The following is a 17,413-nucleotide window of genomic DNA, read 5'->3' as shown; positions in this document are numbered from 1 at the left end:
CTCTCCTCTTCTCTCTCTCTCTCTCTCTCTCTCTCTCCTCTCTCTCTCTCTCCTCTCCTCTCTCTCCTCCTCTCTCTCTCTCTCATCTCTCTCTCTCTCTCTCTTCCTCTCTCTCCCTCTCTCGTCTCTCTCTCTCTCATCTCTCTCCTCCTCTCTCTCTCTCTCTCTCTCTCTCTCTCTCTCTCTCCTCTCTCTCTCTCTCTCTCTCTCTCTCTCTCTCTCTCTCTCTCCTCTCTCCTCTCTCTCTCTCTGCCTTCTCTCTTTCTCTCCCTCCCTCTCTCCTCTCCTCTCATCCCTCCTTCCCTCTCCTCTCTCTCCCCCTCTCTGCTCTCCTCTGTTATTGCCCTCCCTCTCCTCCTCTCCTCCTCGCCCCCCCTCCATCCCGCTCCATCCCGCTCCCGCCGCCAGTTCACCCTACAGGCGGCCGACCCGGCGCCCGAGCCGGCTACCGCTCTTCGGGGCGCCCGAGCCCGCCGTCTAGCCGAAGTTCTCGAAATGGTGGATGAAGTACGGCTGCTTGCGGCCCTTGTTGACGTCGTCGCACGCGTTGCTGACCGACTTTTGTGAGCGGTCGCGGCCCGCAGCTGAACACGCCGATCTTGGACACCTGGAAGGGCGAAGCGGCCTCGTCACGCGTCATCTCACCTCACCGGAGGGGGGAGGGGAAGGGAGGGGAGGCAGAGGCAATCCACTCCACGCGTCACAACACAACACGTGACATCATACGACGGCAACCAACTATTGAGCCGCAGTAGGGATCGGTCTTCAAGTCGACGCAAATATTTCTACTGCAGACCGCCCCAAAGACTAGATTAAGAGAACTGTGGCGTACAGGGGGTCTTAAGTTAGGATTCCAAGTGATAATGCCTAAAAAGGGCTCTGCTCAAATAACGAAAACCCAGCGCGAATTGCTCCATGTTCCACTTCTGCCCTGCCTGCGCTCTATAACCGCATCTGTTGCCATACCACTGGGTGGTAGAGGCCCTAACGTTGTCACAACAGCTGTGTGAATGCAGTGTTTGCATCGTAGTACGCCCCATAATTATCACCATAAATCACATGATGTGGTTTCTGTTTACCACTTGTACCGTTCATGCACCAGCTCATTCTAAGCCTCGGAGCACAGCCACGTACTAGTTGTGCTTCTTCTGGATGAACTTGAAGAAGGACGACATGTCGGACGGCCGAAGTGGTTGACTGCTTTCCAGACCGGTGAACATGGATCTGTTTGACAGGCGCTGGAAGTGGTTCTCCGGCAGATGTACTGCGAAAGAGGCATCCGTTTGCGACAGACAGGGACGTCTCGCAAGACCATCACGAGTGTCGTGATCATATCACCTGAAAGGCCAAGAGTTCTGTCTGTGAACTTGACGCTTACGTGCGCTCGTGGTTACCTAACAGCAAAACGTCTGTCAAGAGAAGTAAGGAGATGTAAAACGCTGTATTTCAGAAACGAAACGCACAACCAGATCGGTGGCTACTGCCTTCTTGCTGACAACAACTATATTAGACGCTTTAATTTTCTGCCGCATCATTTTTAAACTGAAAGCGTCCCGAATAAGGAAAAAACGTAACCTGTTATCAGTAAAAATAACAAAGTTTCAGCTTTCTTACCAACATAGTGGTCCGAATGTCGAACTTGTGGAAGAACTGCGTGATGAAGATGTGATACTCCAGACTTGAGGTGACTGTCCTTTTCTCTACGGTCTCGGAGCACATCGATAAACCATCGAAGCTCTTGTGGGAAGGACATATCCAAAGGTAAGTACACCTGCAACATGTATCCAAATAATCAGTGTCATGTGCTAGCCACCAGATCGTGTGGGCTATAAACCTACCTTGCTTAGTCTACGGTTCTGCGATGACGAAGCAAATTATTCCCGGCCTGGGACAGTCGCCCCCTTCCCACGTACGGGGGCACTGCCCCTCCCCACTACTAGCGAGGTCGACCGCCTCCGCCCTGGCAGCTGTAGCCGCCCACGGTGCCGGAGCGGCACGAGCCCCCACCTTCTTGCAAGAGACGCCCGAGTAGCGGTTGGTGGACGTGCCGAACACCAGGTCGTTGAGGATGGAGGCGTACGGGGTGACGCCGATGCCGCGCCCACCATCACGGCGACCTCGAACTTGTACCAATCCTGGTTGCCCGCCGCCAAACGGCCCCTCCAGACGGATCTGGGGGGAGGGTCGGGCTGCCGACTGTTCTGGTGCCGCGCGGCGGAGGCCAAACACGGTCCGCGCAATCGCAAGATGGGCAAAACACGAAGAATTCCTGGGCTCTACTGTGCGCGCTGCTGGCTAAAGACTGCTCGTAAACAATGACGACACGTCTAAAGCATTTCGCCACAGTCAGCAACCAGCAAGAGACGTAATTTTACCGTTGTATGCCTTCGATACCTTTCCACGCTTAGTAAGTAGTTAAACATTAGCATTATGCTTTCGTCACACACACCAAACATTACCGAGATGGCTGATACATGCCAAACTACAAACCAGGAGACACAGCACAGCCGCTGTCGGGGTCTCACCCTCGGCGTTTGTGCGTCCTCCTCGAGTACGTAGTTGAGGGGATCGAAGAAGTTCCTCAGCTTCCACGTCCAGGGTCCCTGAGCCTTGATGTGGCAGGAGAGGAAGTTCTCGTGCGGCGCCGAGGTCAGGGTGAAGCTGTGGGTACTCATCGCCCACCGACGTGCAGGCCAGCCGCACCCACTCGCCTGAAACGAACGCCTGTGTTGCCGCACGTGTGTTTACCGATGTGGTAGTCTGTGGCCGCCTCGGACTGGGAGAAGTTCGTATGGCGCGGCGTGGGTCGTCGCGGTGTTGTGGACTTCGATGATTTATGACTGCGCTGGCGGAGATATAGCCAGGGGCTTCCCACGAAAGACTCCTACGTAAGATAAGTAATCTACATGTGGCCGTCAGTGGCGAAAAACATGTGTGAAAAGGAATACACATTCGTGGTGATTTATCGAGACGTGTAACTCCAAGGTCAGCAGCTTCTCTATGGCAGGGACCGGGGCCAGTGAAAGTTGTTTGCGCTGGTTAGTGGGACCCGGACCTCTTGATCAGGCGGAATGTAAACACCGCGAGCGCAGGGCACATGCGGTCCGCGTTAAACACGACGGAACACTCCCCGGCCTCTGAGACCGTTTCACATGCTGTGTGGACGGGCCAGGCCAAGCATCGTGGGAAAACGTTGCCAGTCACCCTATAAAACAATTTCCCACGGCGAATCCAGCACAACGTCCATTAGCCGCAAACAGGGGTGCTCGCACATAGAAGTCCCGTGCGCACGTACCTCCCATCTTACCAAATTTATGACAGGTACTAAGATGTACTTAATTGAATGTTGGCATTCAGTACGAGGTAGACAGGCTACCATAAATGGAGGATATATCGTGCTATTTTAGGAAATGGAAGAAAGTTTTGCCCGTCTGCGTTGCGATAAGTTCGGTTTTTAGTGAAAGTGCATCGAGTTGGACCCCCCCCCCCCCCCACACCTTGTAATGTCCTGCGCACGCCCCTGGCCACAAACAATCGTCGTCACCATTATCACCGGACATCACACACCGTCGTCACATATATCACCAGGCATCACACGCCGTCCCCCTGATATTCTGCTGGCTACACGGGATTACGATGCCTGCTGACATCGACCCCTGCACTCACCCGAGTGGTATTGGAAGTTGGGCGGCCGGTAGAACTTCACTCGCAACACATCAGATGGCAGCAGCTCCGTCTCAATGATGTCCAGCTCCATGTATTTGGTTCGCAGGCTGATGATCCTGTCAAAGGTGTAGACAACCGCCGGGCCGACGAAGAACATCCAGAACCTGGAACAACAACACCGTGCCCGTCCCTGAGCTTACAGCTTTGCGGAACGGTATCAGGAGAGCTGTTTCTCGCATTGCTCCTGATGACGATGAATAAACACGCGTTAATAAACACACACGAAATGTATATATATATATATATATATATATATATATATATATATATATATATATATATATATATATATATATATATATATATATATATATATATATATATATATATATATATATATATGTGTGTGTGTGTGTGTGTGTGTGTGTGTGTGTGTGTGTGTGTGTGTGCACATATGCCCGTTTACATGCCGATATATGTAAATATGTGTATATACTTGCGTGTTTACATCTAGAAATACACACACACACACACACACACACACACACACACACACACACACACACACACACACACACACACACACACCACACACACACACACACACACACACACACACACACACACACACACACATATATATATATATATATATATATATATATATATATATATATATATATATATATATATATATATATATATATATATATGTCTGCATTGATGGCGTCCGTGTTTTCACTTTATAAGACACTTTAGGGTTCATGGGTACCATTACACGTGAATGATTGGAACTTCAGAAAAAGAAGCATCCCCTTAAAAAATCGGAGACTCCAAGCCACAGAATATTTCCGTGCACACTGGTGCAGAAGTGTCAGTGATCAACATCAGTCCTCGGCACGACAAGACGCCCTCACGGAGGCAGCAGTTCCGTACCTGGGTGCTCCAGTCAGGCGGGCCAGTCCGTGCACCAGGGACAAGATGTACAGCAGGTAGTATAGCGTGTGTGAGTACCAGAATATTTGTAAGCCCGTTTCCTGACGAGCGGATGAGCAAAGATGAATATGATCATCACGATGATGTACAGAATGACGCCAGTCACTCCTGAAATAGCGAGAGAGGAAACAAAACATTAGGGGCAAATCCGGTTATGCCGATCATCTGCTGGTAGATATTTTGAATGGATTCAGCTGAGTTCCGATAAAATATGGTAAGACATCTGAAATAGCTTTCTCTTAATGGCAAAAAAGAGACGGACTATGGGACGACACCAAGGCAGGGGAAGCGTGGCGTACTGAATGTACATCATGATGCTGCTGGAATTACAGCTTTATTACCCACTATTTCGATGACCACAACGCCCATACCAATACCGCGGAATTGTTGTCATATCGGTTGCACACGCACCGGTAAGTGTGCAGAAGAGCCAGTAGCCGATGCCAGGCCTGGCGTCGCTCTGGAACGTCATCTCCGTCATGAGACAGCGCAGGTTGTCCAAACTCTGGGTGGAGACGTGGTAGAAGTTCACCAGGTGGCCGACAGAGTGCAGCACCGTGAAAAAGAGCGCCGTGCATGCGACGATCTTATGGAACTGGATGTGAGAGTCGATGGGGATGTACTGCTGAATGGCGTAGTTCTTCATCATGGTCAGGATGTTCCTGGACATGGTCAGCAGCAGCAGGGAGTAGCAGAAAGAGAGGGAGGCGGCGGCACCGCGCGTGATGGAGATGCCTACGCCCATCACGTGACGCAGGTCCGTGTGCTCGGCCAAAAACGAATAGTCTGCAACAGGAGAACTTGTGTTACGCGCCTCCTTGCAGCGTGTAGCATGCTAAGGGTACGCACAAGGTAGCAAAACGTACGGTGAATATACGATTGTCACATTGCTGCTCCTTTGTGACATAGAAAACCCATTGCTTCTGTTGACCCAAAACAAGCCAAGCGGCGAAGCATCACCACACCGGCTAAGCATGGTGAATGGCAGATAAGTAAGCAGGGAGAAGGTCTAATAATGCTGCGTACTAAGCGAATACGTTATCACGATTTCCCAACCTATCACAGCTTGCAGAGGCTACTCTTCAATCTCGCTTTTTGCGAAAGTAACTCAGCTCCACACAATGGTAAGTGCTGACAATGGTACCTCGATGACAAATGCGAATAATCAAATAGCACCATAAATTACACTTACGTGCAAACCGCTCAACAAACAATGCTACAGTAATGACATAGAAGAGGAAGAGGTAGAAGATGTTCTGCCGGTTCTCCTCCAGGAAGGTCACCCAGCCGTCCCACCTCTTCCAGAACCAGTGCTCCCGTCTCTCATTAGACGAGTCCATCAGGAAGCTGGGCATCCTGAGGGCATGACAAAGGGAATTGTCGGCTTTGCTGCTCGGAAAACGAGTGTTGCGTGCGCTCGCCCCAATCAGGAATGCTGATGGACCTGTTTGTTCAGATTACGGCATTCAGGCCCTTATAAAGCACGTGACTTACAGTCCCATCGATGCAAGTCATCCCAAGGCAAATTGGCCGGGCAACTTAGCTCGGCGTAACTCTTCAGGTGTTCGTGATCGCCATCATCATCGGCCGTGAGAAATATTCATGTTGCATAAGATACTTCGAGCACAAAAAATACACGCTTGGTTAGGAACCCAAACATACATCAAGAGTTGTTAGCTTGCCGGCACCTAAGTTCAGTACAAGGCGAGTCTGGCGGCCGGAACTAATCGGTCGTGAAGCACGGCAACTCCCGGGTAGAGTCACAAAAGGCACTTTTCCTTGAAATGTGACCGACTTTGTGCAATGGATGGCCTCAGGAATACATTCCATCCTAGACACTGCCTGTTACGAAGACACTGACTCCAACATTCCGCTAGGGTAATGCCGGTTCAATATATGTACGATATATGACAGATGTAGAAAAGGGTAGATCACCTTGCTATGAGTTTGATTTACCTGGCAATATTTGTCGATGTGTCAAGGAAGTTTTGTTTTGCGCCCTTGCAATCCAGTCCAATCGCCACTAGGTCACCCTTGAACTCCTTCATCAAGAGCTTAAAGTCGTCGTACGTCATGACGTCCTTGTCCTCCAGCCCGGCCGACAGGAACATGCCGTCGATGAGTTCAATCGACTTGGGCGTCCGTCAGACTGTTGGTCTTGGCAATCTCGACCAAGGAGCGCAACATCTCGGACAGCTCGTCCTTGTCGATGGTGCCGTTGCGGTCGTTATCGCACATGTCGAAAATTATGCGCAGCTTGTTGTCGATGGTGCCGCGCGAGAACAGCTCCACGGTTTCGAGGAACTCCTGGAAGCTGATCTGCCCGTCGCCATCCTTGTCCACCACGTTGAACATCTTCTGCACGAACACCGAGTCGGCCTTCATGCCGAGCGCGCTGGCAAATTCACGCTTCGTGAGTGACGTGCGCATCACCATGATGATGTCGTTGGACACCTCCACCTTCTTCTCTCCCGGCTTCCTGCCGAACGACAGCGAATAGGCTTCGCGGAAGAAGTGCTCTAGCCGCTTCTGGCGACGCTCCTTGGTGTCGGCATTCTGCAGCATCTGCTCCTTGTAGGTGGACACGGTCTCTATCGACTTGTTGTGACCAGCCAGGAACTGCTCCAACTTCGCCAGGAAGCGCTTGCGTAGGTTAACCGAGTCGAAGTCAAGCACGACGTCATGGTCGCCGGGCACGCGGACCAGGCACATGGGCTTGCCACGCACGTCGTCCGTCACCTCCACCACCACCGTCTCCACGCTGCCGAAGCGGGCCGTGCGCAGCTTGATACCCTTTCTGTTGACCGTATGGAAGGCCACGTCCGGGCCGAACTTGATCTTGACGTTGCGCCGGTGGTTCTGATGCAGCCACTCGGTGACGAACATCTTGTCCGTGGACCTGCCGTTGTTGTTCTCCTCCTGCTTCATGCGGTAGCGGCGGCGCGCCCTGTTCTGCAGCTTGACCACGCCGTAGGCGGCTCCCATGCACAGCAGCGGTACGGCAGCCAGGAAGATGCAGGCGTAGATGTACGTTACCCTCGTTGCCCTGCGACAGACGGACAGTCAGAGCGGCGGGCTCTGCTGGAGAAACCAGCTTTGCCATATGCCGGCACAAAAAGACACGGCCTTGTTGTACGCTGCTTAAATATTGCATGTACAAGAAACTGGACAAATACTGAACGCCATTCTGCATATTAATTATCTAAGTCGTGTCCCAAGTTTCCAAATACGAAAGCGTTCGCATCAAAATGCCTCCCATTAACCGCAATGCATCGTATTTCAATTCTTAACCTGAAATGCACCGTTTACTCATTTTGATTTGCTCCACCTTGTCACAGGAGCCAAAACCCGTCAGTTCGCTGGCAGTGACGTCCTGCGCGTCACCTGGAAATAGTCGTGTCCGCCGAGCAGCCGGCACGGCTCCATCTTGCTGGCGTTGAGCTGCATTGGCTGCGGACACGGGTCGTCGGCCAAGTGGAAGAAGACGGTCTCCTGGAGGTCCCCGCTGCCGATGTCCGTGGTGGCCCGGATGATGTCGTAGAGGCGCACCCTCTTGACTGCCTCCACCTCCGTCTCCGTGAAGATGCTGTGGTGTGTGCAAGGCACGGTTAGGCAGGTTCGTCTTCAGCGTCCCAAATGCCAATACAGCAGAAATGTAGCTTCACTCGCGCGTGTGAGGATAATGCAGGCATGACAAATTTACTCACTTTTTGTGCATCAGTAGCCCATGTGTAGGCAGGAACGTTACTCCGCCGACTTATATGCGACGCACCTAGTTGGTAAGGTGATTCGCAATATTTACACAGGTCGGTCGACCTGCTGATTTGACCCAGCGAGCCCGGCCAACCGATGCCCAGATCTACATTCACTCGACCCCCGATTACGGTACGTTCCCCCTCCACCCATGGCACTCCCGCCCATTCCCCGCTCACCCGTTCTCGGTGTTCTCGAACCAGAACCGGTCGGCGTCACGAAGTCTCTGGAACTGCTCCTTGATGATGGCACGGAAGAGCTGGCCAGGCCCGTCCCGGCTTTCCAGCATGCCCCCCACGTAGAGGTCAATGTTCATCATCTCGTCTCCGTAGGCGTCCATCAGCTTCTTGAATAGCTCGGGCCGCTCGCTGGCCAGCTCCGGGTTCACCTCGGTCAGATTCTTGATCATTGGCAGCTGCCGTGGGAAAGGCAAGGCAGGTGTCAGTGGCGCGAGACACTGGGAACGTTCGTGACGACCGCTCTTGCCAAGTGACGACAGCGCTCCGGTACTCCAGCGCGGAACGACACTCGCTATCCTCATTCATTCATCTCTCACAGGCATACTTGCTTTCGGTCATTCAAATTTCCGCGCGGAAGAAATGCCTTTAGAGGATCTATTGACCATCCCATTTGTCGCATGTGTGTAAATGTTGTGAAAAGGCTCATGACATAGATTTCACTAACACATCATTGTCTGAAATTTCATTTTGATTCCATTCCCTGAAATGCCAGCAGATCGTCTTGAAGAAGATCGAGATGCTGATTTCTTTTCCCATCATCATAAGATGCGGGACAGGACATGACTCTTGTCCGGGCCATTTTGCGGAGAGTTGTTTGTATTTGTAATGACTGCGTAACGTGACCGATGGGACATAAAGCACGTTCTGCATAACTGGTAGAATGAAATTGAAAAACAAGGCACTTACACCACAAACAGTAGTTTTGCAAGCCATCACTGCACCAACGACGGACTCAAAGACACAAGGGCTCATGTAACGCACCCCGCAGATAAGAAAATCGACTCCAGCATCCCTAAATGTCTTCAAGTAGAGTAGAGGACGCCAAGAACAGAGTACCGTTCCAGGGTGAACCTTTCTGCCCCATCGGGGGGGGGGGGGATGAGGGGGTATGGGACGCGGGGCTGACCTTGAGCACTTGCGGACGGTGTTGTAGTCGGGCAGGCCGTTGTCCCGCCCGCGCATGATGTTGAGCGCGCCCAGGTCGCGGCGCGAGAACTCCATCGGTCCGAACAGCTTGTCGCGCACGTCCGAGCACAGCACGGCGTCCTCGCGCTCGGCGATCTGCGACGCCATGCCCATCAGCAGCTCCTCCACCGTGCTGTTCTCCAGCACGTCCTGCCGGCGGCGGAGGGGGCAGCGGTCACGAGGGCGGACGCAGGCTGGCAGAGGCAGCGTCAACGCAGCCGGCGAGGTCACGGACACCTGGCGAGCTGACAGCACGTCAGGAGGGAGGGAAGCGGTGCAGGCCCAGGCTAACGCACTGTGAAGCTAGTTTGCGTTGAAAAGTCACCTGGGCCCATCACGAGACTTTGAATGCTTGCATCCCTGAGTTTAAACGGCACAGTTAATGAATGTCGTTATTTTTGCCTAGATCCATATCCTTGCAAAGAAACGTCTCGCTGAAACCAAACATCGAGGGATATTTAAAAGATTGCGTGCAATTTGTGCTGTCAGTTGGATGAATTAACACTCATAAATCCGCTTTTTATTAGCGTAACACCAAGATAAGTGCATGATCAAACTATCTCATTCATCAAGTTGGCTATCCTCAAAGAAACAACTCAGTTTTTTTTTCATGCTCTGCGCAGTTTGTGTTGAGGATCAAAATGAGCGTCATAACATAAGCTCCTTAGATATGTGTCGATGGGGATGGGATAAATTCCTTAGATATGTATAGACCGTAGGACGCATGAAAATTGGCATTCAAATATCCTCGTCATTTATTTCACACAGACCAACTGCCGGCTTTAACATTGCACATCCGCGTGAGACTCGATTACCCGGATTTTAGTAGAACAGTCGATCCAATGTATCCTGTGCGGTCAGATGTTGGAAGCACCCAGAGGTGGCGAATGCGCCATAAAGGATACAAGGCAGCGCCGCCTTTTGATGTGCATGGTTGACGAGCATAATTCCAACACATTTCACTTAAAACATATTCGCTTCGGCAACTCCATCATCTAAGCATATTGGGCATTCTCCATCTGAAACGGTAGCCTGACACGTCTCGACGTAGATATCTTTCAACATTTTCTAGCACGGGTATAGAAGCATTGGCCATGAATGTGGCGATCAGTTGGGAGCGTAACAGTCGAGCGGTTAGCGCCTTGGCTGCCACGTGGAGCCGCGGCGAGGAGTCATCTTACAGAAGTGGTTACTCCCTCACGCACCCTGTCCTAGCCGACTTCGCCTCTCTTCCGGGGTTGGGTGGGTGGGTTTTATTGCTTATTACGTATTACTCGTCCGTTTCTCGGGTGCCTCGGTCAAGATTGGCCAGCAGGAGGAGGAGCCGCTGGCCGGGCCGGCCGGTCGCGACTCGTCCGGCGGTGAGGGGCCTGACGGCCACAAGGTGCTCATAGAGCCCATGGTTGAGCGCAAGGTCACCACCTTCGGCACGCCCGAGGCTCAGTGGAAGGCCCAGTTTTTTATATTCTACAAAATTCGGGAGGAAGGGTATCGATGCGCTGGCATCGAGGACGTTCGCCTGCCGGTGGAGATGACCGTGCCCAGCGCCCAGGTGGGTCGCATCATCGGCAAGAAGGGCCAGAAAGTGCGCGAGCCGCAGCGCTCCACCGGCACCGTGATAAAGCTGCCGCAGCAGCCTGAGGACGGCCTGGCGCCAGAGGGAGACGGTCGTGTACATGGTGGGGGCCGTTCTACTCGGCGCAAGTTGGCGCAGCGGCGGATTCGGGCGCTCGTGTCGCAGGGCGCGCCGCCGGCCGGCCGGCCGCCACCGCCGCGCCGCCGCCGCCGGTTCGCCCGACGCTCCGCCGCCGCCGCCGCCGCTCGTGTGAGCGGCGCCCCCGCCGCCGCCGCCGCCACCGCCCGCTTCTGACCAACCGCCTGGACCCCAACCGCCTGCCCGACCTTCTCTCAGCCATTCGTCTCCGCGCCCCGCTCTCTCTGGAGGTGAAGCCTTGAAAACGCACCGTGGTGGTAACAGCGATCTCTCCGTCGTTTTCGGATGGTTTTCCCCCAGATATATCAAAATGTTGCATTAAGATGTGAGATATTAAGTTTGAAATAATACAAAAAGCAAGTAACTTAGATAAGCCCGCGGTAATAGCTTATTGCTCGCAAACAAAACAGGATAGTGGAGATATGGGCAGCTCATCTTTATCCCCATTGTCCTGGATTTCCATGAGGAATAAGGCTTTATTGCTATCTACCTATTTGCATAATGTTCCTCGTAAAAGTGCTACCAACTTAAGCAAGGAACTTCACTCAAAACTTCCCATCCGTCCGTCCCAATAGCCCGGTTTAGAGCGACCGCCTGCCGATCTTCCCATCCGCGGCGGGGTGGGTCGAGTCGCTCTAGGAACTCGCTATCGCCCGCCCTGGCAGATGCGGCCTCCGCCCCAGATGCATCTGACAGAGGCCAGCGGTTCGCAGCTTAAGGTCAGATGGCGTCCAGAGGCGGGACGCTCCGTGCCGAGCTTCGCGGGACGATAAAATTTCGCCACCACGTTTCGCCGTTCCATCTGGAATTGCACGATCAGATGGTAGAGGTCAGGGCTCACACAGCGAGCACTGCTCAGCGTGAGGCCTGATCCCAGCAATCCATCTATTCAAAAGGTAAGGATGAAACCTTTGAAAACCGTGCTACCTCACCAGCTTATTGTGATACGGTCTCGTCAAAATGTCGGCACGGCCGTATGTGTGGAGACCTTTGCATCCTCGAAGCGGCCCTGTCTCTGAGAGATCTGCACCATCTTGTCTGGTGATTAAGGAAGCATGGAGCTCGTCTTGTCTGGTGATTACGAAAACATGGAGAAGGTTATACAATGTGCATGATGGACATCACTGTTCTTGTCTGGAGGGCAAGAGAGGGCAAAACCACAAAAGGTGAGCATTAAACCTATATTAATTTACCCGCAAAAAGTGGGAGTATTATCAACTCAACTAATTTGTAAGTGTCGCCAATAGTGTGGTGGGATCTTAGGTCGAGGGTCGAGTCGGTCAAGTTACGTTATCAACATTTTACTGTACATAACTTCCCTTTCACCCAAACATGAATATTGAATCTCCAATGTAATCTAGGGCGAAGATCATGAAAGGTTGCGAAATGAGTTTCGGTGATATCATCTTACCCTTTATAAGTCATAAGGTATTCGTGGACTGGGGTAAGTTTCATTCTGTTACTACATGAAGAGCTATGAGACGACGAAACACAAACATTGAAATCATTTCCTGACATTTCAGCCGTACAAGACGGCGTAACTAAGCCCGAAAAGCTCACAGAGAGCACACAGATGTTGCGGTGGTTGGAGAAACTTCCCTGTAATATGTACGTCAAATTCATTCAAAACCCTATGTTACCTATTTTTGTGTGATAGGTTCAGGTCCGTTACCTGGAATTTCGGGTTTAATTTACGCTAAAATGTACATAAAATCGGACGATCCTGCGCACTCCCGCAGGCCTTGAATAATTTGACAAAACTCGACGTTTCAAGCTACGCTCAAGCTCACTCGTGACCACGGGCAAAACTTGGGACATCGAGGTTCGTCAATATAGCAAATGATTTCTTCATAATGCCGTTCAGCCAATACCTCCTGATATACGGAGGGTCGGAAAAGCTTTAAGCTCCAAACCAAACCAACGTGCCATGGGGCACTTTGTAGCCATCCCTCTGAATTGATAGTGGTTTTGAAACACACCTGCTAGTGGTCTCACCACGACAGGAGTAAAAATGCTCACTGAATTTAAAGGCCGCAATGTTGCAACAATACGCTAGTTCTATCACCACTTCACTAGCACTAGCACGTCCCTAACCGTGAACTTCTCAATCACAACCACGCCGAAGCCGAACATACATCGCGCGGTTAATTGTCATGGCTCGGGCCGATCATATCATTCGCCTGCCAGTCAGTCCGTGATTGAGAGCCGGCGGGGTCGCGGTCATCGCTGTACAAGCCAGCACTCCAACGCCGGTCGTTTGGGGTCTGGTCAATCACCATCGATTCTCAGAGCTGCGGTGGAAACCCTGCCGTCGGAGATGCCATCGTTCCACCGCCATATGAGCCGTGTGAGATCGATTGTTTTTTCTCTGGTAAGGTCATACCGAGATAGCACCAGCTAGCCTGCGTGGACAGGCTACAGGGAGATGGCTATTTCACGTGGCTGATAAGCCGAAACATCAGCGGAGACAGCCTTAAAAGATTGTGGTAACTGTAAGACAGTCAGGAAAGGTCACATTGATTTAGTTTCTCTCAAGTCGTGTTTAAACCAGGATGCAGTAATTCCCATCCAAGGCCTTTTTAACTGCTGCTAAGACCCCATGGTGAAACTCATCCTTTTCCTCAAAATATGCTCTTATCATCTGTCATGCTAAACCTCCTCTTGCACCGACGTGACTATAGAAGTGGTTGCGGGGGAGAAACAGATGATATATATATATATATATATATATATATATATATATATATATATACTTCGGACTCGCCCTCCATCGGTATTAATCTCAACAAAAAACTAAAGAGCTGAATACATGCCTTAGTTGCCTTTTTGTTGAGGTATTCAGTAGAAAGCATTAAACCCAAGATATATATATATATATATATATATATATATATATATATATATATATTGCCTTGCAATGTTGATTAAAAACGACCCGCAGATTTCACATTCGCAAGCTTTTTGAGGCACCATTCGAGGTTCCGGGCTCTCGGCTTAGCAGTATCGTTAAGATGAAAGATTGCTTGCACATCATATCCTCGTCAATTTCCACGAACGAATAGGAAGATGACAAAAGATGCATCACAAAGCTTGTCAATGTGGAATCATCGGTCGATTCTAGTCAAACATGCTTAAAAGAAAATGTCCCGTCACGATGCGCCATTACATATACATATATATATATATATATATATTATATATATATATATATATATATATATTTCATTCTTGTTTCTAATCTATACTGTGGGCACTACGGTAATCTTATCCGATATTCTGCTAACTTCAGCCATGCTCAGGAGCGCGCTTCAAAACGTAGAATCTCATTTAACATCTAGGCTGTCGCTTTTGATATAAAGAGCATCGCATGTTAGCACGGATGCAGGAGATATGCCAGCTGGAGTATGGACACACAAACTTTCTTTACAAGATATAACACATGGTCACCGAACACGACAGCGATGAACACTTTTAACATCACGGCAATCCAGTATTTGAAGCGTCCACTAGCATAATTGCAATCCAAACCTTCTTCAGGAAGACGCGTTACAGTCAAGTAATCGCATCTGCATTTGCTTTTTATAGCCGCAACAAAAAATGAGCAGAAGCGTCACCACGGGCAGATTTGTGGGCTAGCTTAACCCAATCACAAAAGTGGGACTCACGGTCGATGCACGTCCGGCTAGTTTGTGGCTGGGGCGTGGAGGCGGACTTGGTGTAAGAGAGCGGTTCAGTATGACACGAATGGTACGGAAATAGTTCAAAAACGCCAAGAACGGCGAAAACGGGACTTTCCGACTCTTGAAGTGAACTAGCATTCAAATGATGTGCCACATCTGAACCAGCGTACCGCCGGCTCGAAGACTGCAACGTCCGAAAAATCCGGTAGGTTTTCCTACCAAAAGTGTAGCTTTGCACAGCAGTCAGGCAAGCTGGAATTGCACATGTGTACCTATCTGCAAACACGTGAGCATTTTACGCTTCAATTGTGATATGCATTGACGGGAAAAGGCCACTTTCAACATAACTTGAGTCAGCATTACAGCTGGTGTTAGACGCTAACTCTCACGCAGCGTATCGTCGGAGACTGTAACTCCTGCCATCAGCGTATGATTTTCACCTTATGAAAACTACAGTGTGGCTGTGGAAAACCGTTGCAACAGTCCTCACAACGCGTTGGGGAGATGTAAAAACCTGGATATAGTTCCTTCAACGCACCTCGGATACCTACAGGCTTGAGAATGGGCGATGAGCAAAAATTTAATTAGACCCAACCTAGATTACGTATGTTTCAAAGTTCGGTAGGCTAATAAAGTCATGAGTGTGCCAGCACCATGCAATTCACCATCGCTTTCACCGTTCTCGCAAAACTGACCATGCCACATACTTTTGAATCAAAGGCATGCCAATGGAACTATTCTATTCGTAATCTTCCAAATGCTAATGGGGACTTCACCCAGTTTTTTGCGTACGTCTTTGTTTAACCTTACAATTGGTCAGTAAGTCATTTGTCTGGCTCTGCTCTTGCTGCATCTAATTAGCGTGCTTACCTCCAAAATGTCAGCACTACAAAGAGCGCACCTCATAAGTCAGTATCGCGGCAGTGGTCGCGGATTACGGGAAAATGCCAAGGACAGAGTCGTCCAGAATGCCTGGTTCCCACATCATGTTGCCCAAGAGCACCCTACAACTGGACACGCCACCGATGGCTTAATAGAAAGCTGACGCAGGTGTGATCTAGGGGTGATCTACGATACAAAACATGATCCAGTGGATGAGGAATATTCGCACACCTGATGTTCTGGTAAGGCGTGTGAAAAACGTCGCCGCATGACTGACGGTGGCCTCCCGGCCAGCCCACATCCCATCCCAGGCCTTGACCTACCGGGATGCGTCTTCGGTCGCAGCGCTGGCGTTTCTTTGTCGTTGGCTGGGCATACTTAACTCGAGAATACAACAATACTCGAGCAAGGACTATGACAGACAGATAAGGCGAAATTAAGTGCAACAGCACGGCTCCGCATTTCATGCTGGGCAAATACAGTACCACGTCGTCGTGCAAGCATGTTAAGATATTGGCAAAATGGGTCCAAGTGGAAGTCCCATGTATATATATATATATATATATTTATTTATTTATGTATATTTATATATACATATATGTATATGCATTTATATCTTTTTGATAGCAGATACCTCTTCGATATCAGTGCTATCTGTAATCAAGCGCTATCCATGTGCTGTAGGTCACATGTGCTTCCATAGTATGTAAAATTTGAAAATACGATCCCAAAAACTCCCGTTCAATACAAACAAGCTGATTGCGATATTAATTGTTTTCACCCTCTGCATCATATTTACCGATCGAACGAACAATACAAGTGTGTTTTTACCCCTGGGTTGATACTCTTGAATATACCAAGAATGTGAACCCTGGGAGGAGGGTTTCTGGGTTTCTCTGTATACGTTTCTGGGTTTTTCTGTACACGTTTTAACAAACTGTAGTTCACAACCTGCACTAAATTTAAACTTCAGACTGGTGAAATCAGCTCAGCATATCTTGTGATTGCAGGGGGATCAAACTGACCCCAACGCAAAGTCCAAAATATAATGGGCTGTTACTGCTCCCAGGATCTTATCCTGACCTTGGCGATGTTTTCCTTGCATTGTACGCCCCGAGGGGCCCAGACTGTCTGTGTACGCAATGCTTTCGACAACGGCCTAAAGTGAGGTAGCTTAACTTTTCCCATTGTCACACCGCTGTGCAACAAGTTTCTTGTATATTATATATAATATATATATATATATATATATATTCTGTGTTGTTACGATAACAAATGACGGCGTGAAGATTCCTGCTTAACAAAGTAAACGTAGGTACAATGCACTTGTCACGCTAATCGTCGAAAGTTGACGAGACGTAGTGCATGCATTGATCTGGAAAGAAAAGATCGCTCCCTCCCTTTCACGCCTCAAAAGATTTCAGTCAGTTTCCGCACCAACACTGCTCACTGGCAACGCCCGACCCGTTGGGGTGCGGCGGCGAGCCTGCACGGGCGCAGGAGCTACGCCAGCCGGG

General features: G+C 50.2%; 1 protein-coding gene and 1 pseudogene across 1 annotated transcript; both read right to left on the bottom strand.

The window, feature by feature from the left end:
• Positions 1–422: 422 nt before the first annotated feature.
• Positions 423–6,773, bottom strand: LOC119096493 (dual oxidase-like; annotated as a pseudogene).
• Positions 6,774–6,786: 13 nt separating this feature from the next.
• Positions 6,787–9,728, bottom strand: LOC119096491 (dual oxidase-like). Its single transcript, XM_037219405.1, has 4 exons — positions 9,579–9,728; positions 8,595–8,830; positions 8,033–8,248; positions 6,787–7,708 (listed from the first exon to the last, which is right to left on the bottom strand). The coding sequence occupies exons 1-4, from the start codon at positions 9,726–9,728 to the stop codon at positions 6,787–6,789; spliced, it is 1,524 nt and encodes a 507-aa protein (XP_037075300.1).
• Between the last annotated feature and the right edge of the window lie 7,685 nt (positions 9,729–17,413).

Source organism: Pollicipes pollicipes, unplaced genomic scaffold (assembly GCF_011947565.3).
Source record: "Pollicipes pollicipes isolate AB1234 unplaced genomic scaffold, Ppol_2.1 Scaffold_4295;HRSCAF=5057_pilon_pilon_pilon, whole genome shotgun sequence".
NCBI lineage: Eukaryota > Metazoa > Arthropoda > Thecostraca > Pollicipedomorpha > Pollicipedidae > Pollicipes > Pollicipes pollicipes.
Note: the sequence above shows the minus strand (reverse complement) of the source record. Positions and strands in the feature narration are given on the sequence as shown.

Bases quoted from the DNA above. Each gene is read 5' to 3' on its own strand.
- LOC119096491 (XM_037219405.1), bottom strand. From the start codon at position 9,728: ATGGCGTCGCAGATCGCCGAGCGCGAGGACGCCGTGCTGTGCTCGGAC. The intron at 8,831-9,578 runs GTCCGCAAGTGC...TTCCCACGGCAG, and splicing joins GCCTGCCCGACTACAACACC to CTGCCAATGATCAAGAATCT. The intron at 8,249-8,594 runs GTGAGCGGGGAA...CACACACCACAG, and splicing joins TTCGAGAACACCGAGAACGG to CATCTTCACGGAGACGGAGG.